This window comes from Mobula birostris, chromosome 4 (assembly GCF_030028105.1).
Source record: "Mobula birostris isolate sMobBir1 chromosome 4, sMobBir1.hap1, whole genome shotgun sequence".
Classification (NCBI taxonomy): domain Eukaryota; kingdom Metazoa; phylum Chordata; class Chondrichthyes; order Myliobatiformes; family Myliobatidae; genus Mobula; species Mobula birostris.
In genome coordinates this window covers 185684372-185702920 of record NC_092373.1, presented here as the reverse complement: position 1 = coordinate 185702920, position 18549 = coordinate 185684372, and the positions used below count along the sequence as shown (strand labels likewise).

At 42.8% G+C, this 18549-nt stretch overlaps 1 protein-coding gene across 1 annotated transcript in view; it reads left to right on the top strand.

Annotated features, from left to right (window-relative positions):
* Positions 1-1629: 1629 nt before the first annotated feature.
* The window catches only part of adra1d (adrenoceptor alpha 1D), a 62552-nt gene continuing 45632 nt past the window's right edge, over positions 1630-18549 (top strand). The window contains exon 1 of the mRNA XM_072254797.1: positions 1630-2858. Within this exon, the coding sequence (XP_072110898.1) occupies positions 1904-2858 (955 nt within the window). The 5' untranslated portion in view covers positions 1630-1903. The remainder of the gene's footprint in view (positions 2859-18549) is intronic.

Sequence of the window (18549 nt, the reverse complement as noted above, 5' to 3'; positions counted from 1 at the left end):
AAATACCAGAGAGATGACTAGAAAGAGAGCTGAGATAGATCCGGGGGTGAAGGAGTGAGAGTTAGAAAGTGAGGGGTGAAAAGAAAGAATAGTAGGTTGGAAGGTAGATTATAGGACAGACAAGACATTGGGGAAAAGACCACAGATGACAGTATAGTTCCTGTGTTCTGTGGATCAAAGTTACAAACATAGTGAGAAAGAAGGAGAAAAGGCCAGGTGAATATCGTTAGAAACTGAGAGGTTCAAAGTCTGAAGGTCTCGGAGAAAGGCAAGGAGAGCAGGAACAATACAAGCAGACAGAGCACTGAGGGTTTGGGAAGGGGAAAGAGAGAGGGGGAGATAGATAGAGAGAAATACGTAAAAAATTGCAAATTGCAGGGTGGACCCCGGGACGGGTCAGAAACAAATGGAGAGAGAAAAAAAATTGAGACAAAGTCAAACAGATATAAAGAAAAAAATCTAATGACAAGAAGATGATGGAAAGAACGGGAGAAAATTGGAGATAAAAACAAAATCAGTGAAAAAAAGATTTTAACATCTATTTAATTACAAATTTAGCATATTCAATCATATGTTGTTGCGAGCTCAATACATGTTTAAAGGCAGATCTTATTGAAATTAGTGATGGTGTTTTGCATTTGGTTACATTCTACATATAATATGGTAATATGGCCAAATCACTTTTAACATTGTAAAGTAATGTAATGTTTGATATGAGTGGAGTATTTCGCGTTAGCATGGGTCACCATAGGAACTATCTTGTCAAAACTTCTTACTTTTAAATGTCAATGGATTTTTATGTCCGCGCTTTTCTCGATAAGTTTAGGGTGGTTTCTGTAAACAAGATCCCCTACTTCCGAGATATTTAAACGATCAAACATTGAGGTTTTTGATCATTCGCTTCCGAACTGCGTATCGCGCCCCGTTGTTGCGAAGCTTTGGAACGTACTGTATCGGAGCAAAGAAGAATCAACGCGCTTCTCCTTGTATAACAGCATGAAGCAGTTATAATTTACATGCCATTGAAAGACAAGGGAAGCAAATTATACATCAGAGGAGGGGGAGAATAATGAAACTCAAAGTAAAATGTTTGGTATTCGCGGCAGAACTGGACAATGAAGACATTTATATTTCAGGATTCGGAGGTGAGCAGTGTGGTCAAACAGAACTTGATATTTTCCAATGGCCCGTTAAGCACTGACAATGGGATAGGTTAGCTGCAGCTTATTTATTCCACTCGATGCGATATATTTCTATAAATAAGAACACTTTCCATCTGTAGTTGAGTAGTTTGCCGGTTGACTGGTGATTGCCCAATAGGTCTCTCCGCAGTCGGATCTCTGGTGCCCCCTAACGCTGGCCGCCGCAGGCGCACGGTATCTGTGACGTGAGGACCATCCCGAGGAGGCGAGGTTTTCAGGAGATTGAAAAGTGATATTGAAGCTTCAGCACCTAAGTGCTTCAACGGATTTTCAGTAGTGGTCAGCTTTGGGAACTCTTCTTACTAGTGTATGACTTCCTGTGTGTCTGTGTGTGTGGGGTGCGTGTGTGTGTCTGTGTTTCTGTGGGTTTCTGTGTGAGAGGGACGATAACAGTATTATCCCAGGACTGTGCAGATGCTAGGCAGTGAGACTGTGCAGGAAAAGTTGCAGCCGCTTTTGAATGGGAGTCGGTAAAGGAAAGGGATGTCGCCTGGAAAACGGAGCCTAACGACGGGGCTTCGATCAAGCTCAAAATGCGATGGACAAGTGAACTTGCCCAGTTACCCTGCAGGACTCAGTTATGGAGCATAAACAACCCCGGGACGGGTTCCGGCGGGGACCGCGGCGCTACATGGATATCCTTTTGCTTGAAGAGGTGAAGTTGGCAAACTCACTCACATGGAGACGGCAGTTCTTCTAAAATGACTTTTTCTGAGTTTACCAATGAGAGCTTCCACGGGAACTGTTCGGACGCGTCCACGATTAACTATGGCCTGTCCTCGAATGAGTCCATCACCGCCAACAGGTCAGTCCGCCCCGAGGAGCTGGATGTCAACCAAGCGGTGGCCCTGGGGGTTATTCTAGGTGCTTTCATCCTGTTCGCCATCGTGGGCAACATCATGGTTATTCTGTCAGTGGCTTGCAACCGACACCTACAAACGGTAACTAATTATTTCATCATTAACTTGGCCATCGCCGACCTCCTCCTGAGTACCATCATCCTTCCCTTCTCGGCCAGTCTGGAGATCGTTGGTTACTGGGCTTTCGGGAGAATTTTCTGCGATGTCTGGGCTGCGGTTGATGTCTTGTGTTGCACGGCCTCGATAATGAGCCTCTGTGTCATATCCATTGACCGCTACATCGGCGTGCGCTACTCTCTACGCTATCCAACTATTATGACTGAGGTGAAGGCGGTGTGGATCCTGATCATTCTTTGGGTCACCTCCATCGTCGTCTCGGTGGGTCCTCTACTGGGCTGGAAGGAGCCGGCCCCGGACGACGAGACAGTGTGCAGCATTACCGAGGAACCAGGTTACGCCTTGTTCTCCTCTCTCTTCTCCTTCTACCTCCCTCTCATGGTTATCCTGGTCATGTATTTTCGCATCTACATTGTGGCCAGGCGGACCACCAAGAGCCTGGAGGCCGGAGTGAAGAGGGAGCGGAGTAAGACCGTGGAGGTTGTCCTGAGAATTCACTGCAAGAGCGTTCTGGACGACTCCAACCCCAACTTCAAGAGCAAGGGGCATCACTTGCGCAGTTCGCTCTCCATGCGGCTCCTCAAGTTCTCCCGAGAGAAGAAGGCAGCTCAGACCCTGGGTATCGTGGTCGGAGTCTTCATCCTCTGCTGGCTGCCCTTTTTCACCATCTTGCCGCTAGGTAGGTAGATCGACAAGGTCTAGTTTATAGATTCTCACCGGTTTCACACTTCAGCAGTTTCCTTACTATATCGCTGTTGTCAGGAACCAGTTAATTGTCACTGTCAGACCAAGGCGCATCTAGCTGTGTATGACACACATTACCTTATTCTAAAACGAGCTGTTTCTGGGTACGCAGCCAAGTAGCTTAGAGAGTGCCGGCAGGCCCTAAGGGCAATCACTTATTACCCCTTTCTGTTCGATGTATGTTCAGTTTCCCAGTGTGTCACAGTGAGGTGTTTACACTTTGTTACGAATGGCAAGAAGCCAAAATCAAAATACTGTACCCAAAATAAACCAGTAGGGAAACTCAATTCTCCAAACAAGGGGATTATCCCCCGCCAATTGTGTTCACCTCTCCACTCCTGGTCACCCGTCACTACTCTCACCGCCAGACCGCATCCCCAGCCCGGTACAGTATTCGGCCTGGAGGGCCGATGGTAGTTGGGGACGCTGCTGTTTTCTGCCTGGTCATTTAATTGGATGGACCTGACAGGACTGGTTTATGCTAAGGTAGTTCTCAAACTGCGATGAAAATGCCACATGCATTCCAATTTTCAGCAATCCACACTTTCCCACGTAAATCAACGAGTGTTTCTGTGCTTCGCTGTTGCTCCGCACTCGGTGAATGCGATTTCATTGCGGCTATGATCCACGTTTCTTTAAGTTACCAAGTTAACGGGAAGTTTCACTACACAATTCAGGCAATCAAACTGTTAAATTCGGGAACAGGCCTGTCTGCCCATCGTGTCTGCACAGACCATGATGCCAATCTAACCATAATCCCATCTGCCAGCACATGTTCCTTGTCCCTCTATTTCCTGCTTGCTCACGTGTCTGTCTAAATGCCTCTTAAAAGTGACTGTGATATATGGTTCCACCACCTCCCAGCAACGCATTGCATTCTCTGTGTAAAGGCATGCATCATAAACCTTCGTATTTTCCCTCTGTTCTTAAATTTATGCTTAATTCCACCATGGGAAAAGACACCGAGCCCATCTATGCCTTTCATAATCTTACATATTGTTATCAGCCTCCGTATTCCAGAGAAATTCTTGTACCTTCTTCCTGATGGCAGCAGCAGAGAGAGAGCACGTCCTGTGTGGCATGGCTCTGCTGGTAAAGAATGGCATCAGATCATTAGAAAGATGTGATATAGGATTGGAAGATGTTGAATCCTTGTGGATTGAGTTAAGAGGCTGCAAGGGTAAAATGACCCTGATGGCAATCATATACAGACAGTAGCCGGGGTGTGGACTGCAGAATTCAACAGAAAATAGAAAAGGTGTGTGTCAAAAGGGAAATGTTATAACAGTCATTGGAGATTTTAACATGCAGGTAGATTGGGAAAATTAGCTTGGCAATAGATCTCAAGAGAGTGAAATTGTTGAAACCTACAAGATGGCTTTTTAGAGCAGCTGGTCATTGAGCCTACTAGGGGATCAGCTATACTGGATTAGGTGTTATGTAATGAACTGGGGGTGATTAGGGAGCCTAAGGTAAAAGAAAACTTGGGAGACAGTGATCACAATATGATTGAGTTCAATTTGAAATTTGATGGATGCAAAATAAAGTCTGAGGTCGCAATATCTCAATGGAGTAAAGGAAATTACAATGGTATGAGAGCAGAGTTGGCCAAAGTAAATTAGAAGGAGATGCTGACAGGGATGTCAGCAGAGCAGCAATGGCGTGCGTTTCTGGGGGGAATGAGGAAGGTGTAGCATAGATGTATTCCAAAAACAAAGACATTCTCAATTAGCAATATAGTACAACCGTGCCTGACAAGGGAAGTCAAAGCTAATGTAAAAGCAAAAGAGAGGACATACAACAAAGCAAAATTTAGCTTTAGGAAGTTAGAGGATTAGGAAACCTTGAAAACCCTACAGAGAGAAACAAAAAGAATTATTAGGAGGGAAAAGATGAAATATGAAAGCAATCTAGAAAGCAATATCAAGATGAATAGAAAAAGCTTTTTCAAGTATGTGAAAAATGAAAAAGAGTTGAGAGTGGATCTAGGACTACTAGAAAATGAGGCTGGAGAAATAATAACGGGGGACAAGGAAATGGCAGATGAATTAAAGGAGCATTTTGCATCAGTCTTCATTGTGGACGACCCTAGCAGTGTGCCAGTTATTGAGGGGTGTGACGGAAAAGAAGTGAGTGCAGTCACTGTTACAAAGGAGAAAGTGCTCAATAAGCTGTAAGACCTAAAGGTGCATAAATCACCCAGACCAGATGAAGTACTCCTTTAGGTTCTGAAAGAGGTTGCAGTCAAGATTGTGGAAGCATTAGTAATGATCTTTCAAGAATCATTGGACCCTAGCCTGGTTCTGGAGGACTGGAAAATTGTAAATGTCACTCCATTATTTAAGAAAGGAGGAAGGCAGCAGAAAGGAAATTGTCGACTAGTTAGCCTGAAATCAGTGGGTGGGAAGATGTGGGAGTCAATTGTAAAGGATGACATTACGGAGTACTTGATGACACAGGACAAGATAGGACAAACTCAGTATGGTTTCCTTTAAGGAAAATTTTGCCTGATGAACCTGTTGGAATTCCTTGAGGAGATTACAAGTGGGATAGATTAAGGGGGATGCAGTGGATATTGTATATTTGGATTTTCAGAAGGCCTTTGACAGGGTGCCACACATGAGGCTGCTTACCAAGTTAAGAGCCCGTGGTATTACAGGAAACTTACAAGAATGGTTAGAGCATTGGCTGATTGGTAGGAGGCAGCAAGTGGGAATAAAATGATCCTTTTCTGGTTGGCCGCCAGTAACCAGTGGTGTTCCGCAGGGGTCGATGTTGGGACTGTTTCTTTTTGTGCTATATAACAATGCTTTAGATCATGGAATAGATAAGACCAATAGACCATAAGATATAAGAGCAGGAGTAGGCCATTTGGCCCATCAAATCTTCTCCACCATTCAATCATGGGCTGATCCAATTCTTTCAGTCATCCACACTCCCCTGCCTTCTCCTCATACCCTTCAATGCCCTGGCTAATCAAGAACCAATCTATCTCTGCCTTAAATACACCCAATGACTGGGCCTCCACAGCTGCACAGGGCAACAAATTCCACAGATTTACGACCCTCTGATTCAAGTAATTTCTCCACATCTCTGTTCTAAATAGACGTCCTTCAACTCTAAAGTCGTGCCCTCCTGACCTAGACTCCCCTACCATGGAAAATAACTTTGCCATATCTAATCTAATGGAGTTCAGGCGTTTTAACATTTGGAATGTTTCTTTAAGATCCCCCCTTCATTCTCCTGAACTCCAGGGAATACATCACAAGAGCTTCCAGATGTTCCTCATACAGTAACCCTTTCATTCTTGGAATCATTCTCGTGAGTCTTCTCTGAACCCTCTCCAATATCAGCATATCTTTTCTAAAATAAGGAGCCCAAAACTGCACACAATACTCCAAGTGTAGTCTCACAGGTGCCTTATAGAGCCTCAACATCCCATCCCTGCTCTTATATTCTATACCTTTAGAAATGAATGCCAACATTGCAATCTCCTTCTTCACCATCGACTAAACGTAAAGGTTAACCTTTAGGATATCCTGCACAAGGACTCCCAAGTCCCTTTGTATCTCTGCATTTTGAATTTTCTCCTCGTCTAAATAATATTCTGTCCGTTTATTTCTTCCACCAAAGTGCATGACCATACACTTTCCAGCATTATATTTCATTTGCCACTGCTTTGCCCATTCTCCTAAACTATATAAGTCTCTCTGCAGGCTCTCTGTTTCTTCAACTATACTCGCTCCTCCGCCATCTCCAGCGTCATTTTCTATTAGTCCTATATCTACCCTTGACTCTCTTTTACCCTTTATATACTTAAAAAAGCTTTTAGAATCTTCTTTGATATTAGTCGCCAGCTTCCTTTCATAATTCTTTTTTTCCTTCCTAGTGACCTTCTTAGTTTCCTTCTGCAGGTTTTTAAAGGCTTCCCAATCCTCTGTCTTCCCACTAGCTTTGGCTTCCTTGTATGCCCCCTCTTTTGCTTTTACTTTGGCTCTGACTTCACTTGTCAGCTATGATAAGGTTTTTCTTCCATTTGAAAATGTCTTGTTATTGGAATATATCTGTCTTGCACATCCCTCATCTTTTGCAGAAACTCCAGCCATTGCTGCTCTGCTGTCCTTCCTGCTAGTGTCCCTTTCCAGTCAACTTTGGCCAGTTCCTCTCTCCTGCCTTTGTAATTTCCTGTATTCCACTGAAATACTGACACATCGGATTTTGGTTTGTCCTTAAGTTTTAAAGGGAACTCGATTATATTGTAATCACTGTTTCCTAAGAGATCCTTATCGTCTCTTATCACCTCCAGATCATTGCACAACACCCAATCCAGCACAGCTGATCCCCTAGTGGGCTCAACAACAAGCTGTTCCAAAAAGCCATCCCTTAGGCACTCTGCAAATTCTAACTCTTGAGGTCCAGTACTGACCTGGTTTTCCCAATCCACTTTCATGTTAAAATGCCCAATGATTATAATGACATTGCCCTTCTGACACGCCTTTTCTATCTCCTGCTGTAATTTGTAATCCACATCCCGGCTGCTGTTTGGAGACCTGTATACAACTGCCATTAGGGTCCTCTTACCCTTGCTATCTCTTAGCTCAACCCATACAGACTCTACACTTTCCAATCCTATGCCATCCCTTTCTAATGATTTAATATTATTTCTTATACACAGGGCCACACCACCCCCTCTGCCTACTAACCTATCTTTCTGACTCAGCATATATCCTTGGACGTTCAGCTCTCAAAGGCAGCCATCCTTTAGCCAAGTTTTAGTGATGGCCACAACATCATACTTGCCAATCTGTAGCTGAATTTCAAGATCATCCATTTTATTTCTTATGCTGCGTGCATTCAAATATAACACTTTCAGTCCAGTATTTGTTGCTTTCCGTTTTAACTGCACCATGCCTCCATTGCCCTGTAACTCATCCCTCTGGCTGTGATTATGCCTCATCTCCTGCCTCTCCTTTTTATCACCTCTGTTGCATGTTATCTTTGATTTATTTCTGGCTTTGTTGCCAAGTTTGCAGATGATACAAAGATTGGTGGAGGGGCAGATAATGTTGAGGAAAAGGGTAGGCAGCTGAAGGACATAGACAGATTCAGAGACTGGAGAAGAAAGTGGCAAATGAAATACAATGTTGGAAAATGCATGGGCATGTACTTTGTTAGAAGAAATACATGTGCAGACTATCTTCTAAACGGGGAGAAAATCCAAAAATCTGAGATGCAAAGGGACTTGGGAGTCCTTCTGCATAACACCTCAAAGGTTAACTTGCAAATTGAGTCGTTGATGAGGAAGGCAAATGCAATATCAGCGTTCATTTCAAGAAGCCCAGAATACAAGAGCAGTGGTGTGATGTTGAAGCTTTATAAGGCACTGGCGAGGCCTCACCGGGAGTATTGTGAACAGTTTTGGCCTCTGCATCTCAGGATAACACTGGCATTGGAGAGGGTTTAGAGGAGGTTCACAAGGATGATTCCAAGAATTAAATGGTTATTATATGCGAAATGTTTGATGGCTCTGGGCCTGTACTCACTGGAATTTAGAAAGAGGGAAGAGGGGATCTCATTGAAACCTTTTGAATATTGGAAGCCCTAGGCAGAGTAGATGTGTAAAGCAGGTTTCCCATGGTGGGGGCATCTGGGATGTGAGGGTACAGCCTCAGGATAGAGCGACATCCATTTAGAACAGAGATGCAGAGAAATTTCTTTGGTCAGAAGGTTGTGAATTTGTGGAACTTGTTACCACGGGCAGTTGTGGAGGCCAGATCATTGGATGTGTTTAAGGCAGAGACAGAAGGATTCTTGTTTGGCCATGGCATCAAAGGTTACAGGGAGTGGGGCTGAGGAGGGGAAAAAGGATCAGCCATGGTTGAATGCCGGAGCAGACTTGATGGGCCAAATGGCCTTATTCTACTCCTTTATCTTTTGGACTTACGTCATTAGAATATGAACAAAAATATTAAATAATCAGAACTGAAAATCCAACTTGCTTATTTGGAACTGACTCAATATTAAAGTTATAATTATCACCTTATCCATATTCAATCACAAGATGTGGGTGTCACTGCTCACGCCGAGAATGTTCTCCATCCCTCGGTGCCCCAGTGTAGTATCTAGGAGGTAATCAAGGACATACCCTGTAGTTCTCTATTGGACATCACAGATGCAATGAAAATACTTCAGAACCCACTGCCTTCTTCTTTTCAACAATGTTCCCATCATTTCCTGACTTACCCCAAATGCTCGGTCCGGAGTCACAAATAGGCCAGACCTGGTGAGGATTATATGCAACTCCAGACACACAATGTCTTCCCTGGAGGACATTAGTAAAGGAAATATGTTTTTTTTCCCTTAAAATATAGTAGTTTCTTGATTAACGTTACTACTTTTTTTCCAGAAGTTACCAATTTATTTAATTAGGCACCACGGTGGCATAGCAGTTAGTGCGACACTATTATAGCTTGAGGCATCAGAGATTGGAGCTCAATTCTGATGTTATCTATAAGGAGTGTTTTAGCTTTTCCACCTATCACCTCCCAGCTTCTCACTTCATCCCCTTCCCCACCCAGCTACCTTCCCCTTCACCTGCCTTCACCTATCTATCACTTTCTAGCTCCACTCCTTCCACTCACACTCCGCCCACCTGCTTATTCGCGGTTCTTCCCACTTCCTTTCCAGTCCTAATGAGAGGCCCCAGCCTGAAACATCAACTGATTATTGCCCTCCATGAATGCTGCCTGACCTGCTGTGTTTCTCCAACATCTTGTTGGTGTTACATCGTATCTTCATGGAGTTTACCAGTGGGAGGTTAAGCTGAGTAACATTATCATGTAAACAGTTAAAGTATTAAGAAGAACTTTGGGACAGTGTCACAAACCCCGTGATGGGAATAAAGAACCAGCAGAGATGGAAAACACTTTGGAGTCTAGTATTGCTATAAACTAAAAATATTTATTAGTAACTACGCAATACAGTAATCTAAGTGAAGATTAATCAAACAGGTTAGCAATGATTGTATGAAAGTAAGTATATCAGTCAGTGTGGAAATATATGTATGAAAAACCAAGCTTCTTTAAGTCTAGGGTTAAAAAGATACAGTCTTACTGTACTTTATGAGTAAAGTTCAGTTCAGTTCGTGGTATTTAGCTGAGTAGCGATGGACAGAGAGAGAGAGAGAGTGAGTTGAGTCTTCAGGTGAGCTGATGCCGTCGATCTTCTCGGCGTCCTCGGAAATCCTTCACAAGTCACTGACTGTGACTTAACAAGGGGGACTGGTTTTCTGTGGTGGACCTATCACCCTGACAAGGGTAGGCACATAGACAACTCCCCACCAGTCAGCCCCTTCTCCTTCACTGCAAGAGCAGTTGGATCGATCTGCCTGATGGACCCTCCAAAACCCACATTCTCTGCAGGCACAGCAATGCTCATTCAGTGTCCAGATCATGTGTCTGAGGTCTGTATCATCTGACCTATTTACCTCACCAGGCTGAGCATCACCTGTCATTCAAAGAGTCCCTCCTTCCTTTGTCTGTGAAGAAATACAAGCAAGCCGAGCTGTCCTTGAAAGTAACATCAATAATGTGCTGTCGGTCACCATAGTAACCTTCGAGCTGCTCGGTGCTATCTCCAAAGTGGACATCCAAAGTCACCTCCAGTGCCCTAACGCGACAATCCAATGGTTAATCTTCGTCTCTCTCTCTCTCCCTCTCTTTTCAAAACAAACCATCGGTGATAAATAACTCTTTCTCTCTCTCTTCAAACAGTTAATAGGGGCCCTCCAGGATCCCCTCACACTGAAATAAGATATTACACCCCAGAAGTTTTGATTTAAATCAGTCTGATCTACAGTACTGTGCAAAAGTCGTAGGTACAAGTTGTATATATAGCTAGGGTGCCTAAGACTTTTACACAGTACTGTATTTGTTAACATGGAGCAGAGGGTGCACTTATAAATCTGACTGGAGCAAAGCATTTTGGGAATGGTGAGGGTCAGGGTGGAGGAGTGTGGGACAGGTGGTAGAGCAGGAGTGCCAGGGGTGGTGGGGGGGGTTTATTGATCATTACAGAATGCCTCTCTGGTGCTCCCTGCTCCTTCCCCTCTCCCTTTCCCTTGTCTCAACCATGATTCCCCTTTGCCTGTACTCTTTCCTCTCTCAGTCCACAATAGAGACCCATATCAGAATCAGGTTTATCATCATTCACATATGTCATGAAATGTGTTGTTTTTTGTGGTATCAGTACAGTGCCATGCATAAAATTACTACAGTTCTGTGCAAAAGTCTTAGGTACATTAGCTATTTAAATGTGTCGAAGATTTTTGCACAGTACTGCATATTTTAACTCTATCTACCTGTTTAATATGTTTTAATACATTTTGCCCTGTAGATTCCAATCAGACTGCAACATCTTATTGTAGCAGATGAATGAATGCTTATCTTTTACACAGTTAGACCATAAGACCAGAAGACATAGGAGCAGAATTAGACCATTCAGCCCATCGAGTCTGCTCCACTATTCGATCATGGGCTGATCGAATTTTTCCAGTCATCCCCACTCCCCTGCCTTCTCCCCATACCCTTTGATGTCCTGGCCAATCAAGAACCTATCTATCTCTGCCTTAAATGCATCCAATGATTTTGCATCCACAACACTCGTGGCAACAAATTCCATAGACTGATCACCCTTTGACTAAAGTAATTTCTCTACCTCTCTATTCTAAACGGACGTCCTTCAATCCTAAGGTCATGTCCTCTTGTCCTAGACTCCCCTACCATGGAAAATAACTTTGCCATATATAATCTATTCAGGCCTTTTAACATTCGGAATGTTCCTGAGATCCCCACCTCATTCTCCTGAACCCCAGGGAATACAGCCCAACAGCTGCCAGACGTTCCTCATATGGTAACCCTTTCATTCCTGGAATCATTCTCTTGAATCTTCTCTGAACCCTCTCCAATGTCAGTATATCCTTTCTAAAATAAGGAGCCCAAAACTGCACACAATACTCCATGTGGTCTCACGAGTGCCTTATAGAGCCTCAACATCACATCCCTGCTCTTATATTCTATACCTCTAGAAATAAATGCCAACATTGCATTCGCCTTCTTCACCACCGACTCAACCTGAAGGCTAACCCTTAGGGTATCCTGCACAAGGACTCCTAAGTCCCTTTGCATCTCTGCATTTTGAATTCTCTCCCCATCTAAATAATAGTCTGCCCATTTATTTCTCCCACCAAAGTGCATGACCATACACTTTCCAATATTGGATTTTATTTGCTACTTCTTTGCCCATTCCCCTAAACTTTCTAAGTCTCTCTGCAGGCTCTCTGCTTCCTCAACACTATCCTCTCCTCCAACTATATTTGTATCATCAGCAAATTTAGCCACGAATCCATTAATCCCATAGTCCAAATCATTGACATTCATTGTAAAAAGCAGCGGTCCCAATACCGACCCCTGTGGAACTCCACTGGTAACTGGCAGCCAGCCAGAACAGGATCCCTTTATTCCCACTCTCTGTTTTCTGCTGATCAGTCAATGCTCCACTCATGCTAGTAACTTCCTGGTAATCCCATGGGCTCTTATCTTGCTAAGCAGCCACATGTGTGACACCTTGCCAAAGGCCTTCTGAAAATCCAAGTACACCATATCCACTGCATCTCCTTTGTCACCCTGCTTGTAATTTCCTCAAAGAATTGCAGTAGGCTTGTCAGGCAGGATTTTCCTTTCAGAAAACAAGCTGACTTAGGCCTATCTTGTCATGTGCCTCCAAGTACTCCATGATCTCGTCCCTAACAGTCGATTCCAACATCTTCCCAACCACTGATGTCAGGCTAACAGTTCTATAGTTTCCTATCTGCTACCTCCCACCCTTCTTAAATAGCGATGTAACATTTGCCATTTTCCAGTCATCCAGTACAATGCCAGAATCTATCGATTCTTGAAAGATTATTGTTAACGCCTCTGCAATCTCTCTAGCTACTTCCTTCAGAACATGAGGGTGCATTCCATCAGGTCCAGGACATTTATCCAGCCTCCCACCGTTAATCTTCCCGAGCACCTTCTCAGTTGTAATTTTCACTGCACATATTTCACTTCCCTGACACTCTTGAATGTCCGGTATATTGCAGATGTCTTCCAATGTGAAGACTGATGCAACATATGCATTCAGTTCCTCTGCCATCTCTGCGTCTCTCATTACAATATCTCCAGTGTCATTTTCTATTGGTTATATATCTACCCTCAACTCTCTTTTACCCTTTATATACTTAAAAAAGCTTTCAGCATCTTCTTTAATGGTCTCCTTTCATAATTAATCTTTTCCTTCCTTATGACCTTCTGAGCTTCCTTCTGCAAGTTTTTAAAAGCTCCCCAATCCTCTGTCTTCCCACTAGCTCTGGCTTCCTTGTATGCCCTCTCTTTTGCTTTTACTTTAGCTCTAACTTCACTTGCCAGCCACGGTAATGTCCTTCTTCCATTCAAAATTTCTTCTTATTTGGAATATATCTGTCTTGCACTTCCCCTATTTTTCGCAGAAACTCCAGCCATTGCTGCTCTGCTGTTCTTCCTGCTAGTGTCCCTTTCCAGTCAACTTTGACCAGTTCCCCTCTCATGCCTTTGTAATTTCCTTTATTCCACTGAAATACTGACACATTGGATTTTAGTTTCTCCCTCTCAAATTCCAAAATGAACTCGATCATATTATGATCACTGTTTCCTAAGGGCTCCTTAATCTTAAACTCTCTTATTACCTCTGGATCATTGCACAACACCCAATCCAGCACAGCTGATCCCCTAGTGGGCTCAACAACAAGCTGTTCTAAAAAGCCATCTCTTAGACATTCTGCAAATTCTGTCTCTTGAGGTCCAGTACTGGACTGGTTTTCCCAATCCACTTTCAGGTTAAAATCCCTAACGATTATAATGACACTGTCCTTCTGACACGCCTTTTCTATCTCCTGCTGTAATTTGTAATCCACGTCCCGGCTGCTGTTTGGAGGCCTGTATACAACTGCCATTAGGGTCCTTTTACCCTTGCCATTTCTTAACTCAATCCATGGAGACTCTACACGTTCCCGGTCATATGTCATCCCTCTTTAATGATTTAATATTATTTCTTATACACAGGGCCATACCACCCCCTCTGCCTACTAACCTATCTTTCCAATATACTGTATATCCTTATATGTTCAGCTCCCAATGACAGTCACTTTTTAGCCAAGTTTCAGAGATGGCCATGATGTCATACTTGCCAATCTGTTGCTGAATTTCAAGATGGGCCATTTTATTTCTTATGCTGTGTGCATTCAAATATAACACTTTCCATCCAGCAGTTGTTGCTTTCTGTTTTAACTGCACATGCCTCTATTGCCCTGTAAATTATCCCACTGGCTGTGATTGTGTCTCATCTCCTGCCTGTCCTTTCTATCATCTCTGTTGCTTGCATCTTTGATTTATTTCTGTTTTCCTCTTCCTCAGCCCTTTCACTCCAGTTCCCATCCCCCTGCCAAATTCTATTGAATTATCTTACAGCAGGGGTTGTTCCTACTTTCCTAATCAGGTATGAATATGATAGACCTATATACAGTACAAAAATATAGGAGTATTACTTCAAAGCTCTCACGGAACTTGCATTAAGCTCCATTGTGTCTGCACAGTAGGAATACAAGCAACTTAAATTTCCTGCTGGAACAGTTATAATGCTCTCTTTGCTGATTTAACCTATTTGTACTGATTGTGTTGGCATTACTTATAAGATAAAATTTTATTGATCCTGAAGGAAATTATTGTTACAAGGTTGCTCAGTCAGAAAAATATACTTTAAAATAAAAAATGTAAGTATTGAGCTATGAGAAAAATACAAAATGTGCATTAAAATATAGTAGTGCAAAATACAGATGTGAAATGAAACCATATACTTATGCACTTAAGGAGGAGGAGTTGTAGAGTCTTATAGCTACAGGGAGAAAGGATCTCCCGTGGCGTTCAGTGGTGCTCCTCGGTGGAATTGGTCTGTTCCCAAAGGTGCTCCTCTGTTTGTCCAGTGTGCTCTATGAATGCAGACAGACTTACTTTCACTTCATTACACACACTGCTTGAGGGTTAACCTCTAAAAAAGGCTCACTTATTGCTCAGCGTTCATAAATGACAGTAAAAAACAATACAGGAGGAATTCAGTAGGTCAGGCAGCAATTACAGATTGTCAAAATTTAGGGTGGGGATCCTGCATCAGTTCTTAATCAGAATTATTATTAAATATAGAGTAATTTTCTGGCGTTGAACATTACTGCTGCATACTTTACATATATATGTGACAAGAAATTTCTTGTTTTGCAGTAGCAGTAATATTCAAACCCATAAAATTACTCTGTATTACAAAACACTGTATATAAGTAGTGCATAACAACAGAGAGTGTTCATGAGTTCATGGACCATTCAGAAATTAGATTGGATTAGATTAGGTTTAACTTTATTGTCATTGTGCCAAGTACAGATACAAAGCCAATGAAATGCAGTTAGCATCTAAACAAAAATGCAAAGAATAGTGTTATTTACAAAATAACTGTGAATAAAAAGTAAGTGCTACAGCACACAAATATAGAAGTACTGAGACAGTACAATATGGGTGCAATACTGCTTAGCGCTGTGATGAGAGGTTCAGCAGTGTCACAGCCTCCGGGAGGAAGCTGTTCCTGTGCCTGCTGGTGTGGGAGCTGAGGCTCCTGTAGCGCCTACCGGATGGGAGGAGAGTAAAAAGTCCATGATTAGGGTGAGATGCATCCTTGATAATGCTTTTCGCCCTGTCCAGGCAGTGTTTATGATAGATGTTCTCAACAGTGGGCAATTGGGTGCCGATAATCCACTGGGCAGTTTTCACCACATGCTGGAGTGCTTTGCGATCCGATACGGGACAATTGCCGTACCACACTGAGATGCAGTTGATGAGTATGCTCTCAATGGTACAACGGTAAAAGTCTGTCAGTATCCTGGGACAGAAGAGAGCTTCCTTTATGCTCCACAGGAAATAAAGGCGCTGTTGCACCTTTTTGATCAGGATGGAGTTGTTCAGGGACCAGGTGAGATCCTCGGAAATGTGGACACCAAGGAATTCTAATGGCAGATGGCAAGAAGCTGTTTCCAAAGCACTCAGTAAAGGTCTTTAAGCTCCTGAACCACCTCCCCTATAGTAGTAATGAAGGCTCAGAAGGTGAGGATCCTTAGTAATGGATGCCATCTTCCTAATATATTAACTCTTGAACTCTGAACTCCCAAACAATCTGAGTGGTAATAGCTCCAGGCTACCATGGTGCCCTTTTGTTTCATTTCCTGGTTTCCAATCTGGATGAGACCAATAAATTCCAATGTCCTTTCCAGGACAGCTTTAAGGATTAAATACAACTTGCCCAGGCCAAATTGGAGTCTCACAGGATGTATGCCCCCGTAACTCAGTACAAACAGGCAGAATGTTGTTAATCAGCCAGTTCACAAAGAAAGTTGGTGAGTGAAATGGGAAAATTCAAGTTGAAGCACTCTTCCATAGAATCAGACAACATTTTACACTCAATGGCCGCTTTGTTAGGTACACTTGTGCACCTGCTCGTTAATTAACAAATCTAATCAGCCAATCATCTGACAGCAACTCAATGCATAAAATCGTGCTGACATGGTCAAGAGGTTCAGTTGCTGTCCTGACCAAACATCAGAATGAGGAAGGAATTGACAGTGGAATGACTGTTGGTGCCAATCGGGGTGGTTTGAGTATCTCAGAGATTGCTAATCTCCTGGGATTTTCATGCACAACAGACTCTGGAGTTTACAGAGAATGCTGCAAAAACACACAAAAAAATCCAATGTTCAACGGTTCAGTGGACAAAAGTGCCTTATTAATGAGAGAGATCAGAGGATAATGGCCAGACTGATTCAGGCTGACAGGAAGGTGACAGTAACTTAAATAACCACACATTACAACAGTGGTGTTCAGAAAACATCTCTGAATGCACAACACATCAAACCTTGACGTGGATGGGCTACAGCAGCAGAAGACCACAAATATACACTCAGTAGCCATATCATTAGTTACAGGAGGTAGCTAGTCAAGTGGCCACTGACTGTATATTTATCAACCAACATTTCAGATCAACCTACAAAGGAGAAATTGGGGTAGCTGTTCAAAAGTTTACTAGAAGAAGTAAATTATCACTTTACTAAATGATAAAGATGAACTTTTGACTTCAAAATCTACATCGTCGTTGCCCTTGCAGCTTACTATTGACCTGCACTGCTCTTTCTCTGTAACTGTAACACTATATTCTACATTCTGTTATTGTTTTGTCCTTTACTACCCCAACATACTTCTGTTTTGAAACAATCTATATGGATGGCATACTAAACAAATTTATTCCCTGTATCTTAGTACATGTGGCCAATTATCATTTATCAGACACATATTAATTAATGGCCTGAGCAGAATCTTTTTGACACAGAGGGTGATACTTATATGGGATGATCTGCTGATATTCTGGCAAGTTCAAATTACAATTCTTGAAAACGAATTTGTAATTTTCACCAAAGAGGTATATGGATAGCTAAGTTAGAGAGCTATGAGCCAGGAAAATGGGACTAGCTCTTACCATCTACTAGCTACTACCATCGGGTGGGAGGTGCAGGAGCCTTGGGCCCACGCTGCCAAGTTCAGGAACAGTTGCTGCCTTGCATCCATTGGGCCCCTAGATCAGCTTCACTCACCTCAGCGCTGAACGGCCTCCACAGGTTTTGGACTCACTTTCAGAGACTTCGCAGCTCATGTTTCCAGTGTGATTCATTAATCATTTTAATTGTTTGTAGGATTTGTCCTCTTTTGCACATTGGATGTTTGATGGTCTTTGTTTATTTGTGTAGTTTCTGTTGTATTTCTTTGTTTTCTTGTTGATGCCTGCAAAAAATAAATCTCAAGCTTCAGTACTTTGAAAATAAATGTACTTTGAATTCAGACAGACAGACATTTTGGAGTGCATGGACAAATTATGCTGAAGGGTGTGTTTTCATGCTGTATGACTCTGAATCTAAGCACAAAGAAAAATAAGAGTGGTAGCGTGAATTCCAGATTTCTGGGCCTGGTGATTTAGATGGTGAATTCAGCATGGTGTGGACTATGGGGACAGAATCAGAGTAAGAGTGAGGTGCTTGTAGTACTTGTAGTCTCTCTCTCTCTCTCTCTCTCTCTCTCTCTCTCCCTCTCTGTCTATCTTTCTCTATCGCAATCTCTATCATTATCTCTATCACCTTCTCTATATCTATATCTCTTTGTCTCATTCTAACTATCTCTCTATTTATCTCTCTATTTATCTCTCTAGCTGTCTCTCTTTCTGTCTCTGTCTCTCTATCTCTCTCTACCCCTCTCACTCCCCCTCTCTCTCTCCCCTCTCCCTCTCTCTCTCCCCTCTCCCTCTCTCTCTCTCTCTCCCCTCTCCCTCTCTCTCTCTCCCCCTCCCCCTCCTCTCTCTCTCACTCTCTCTCTCTATGTCCATATTAAGTATTTATAATGCCATTCGTTACAATATTGTGGTGTTTGGGCACCATATCAAGGGAGTTTTGTGTATTTTATGACTCAAGAAC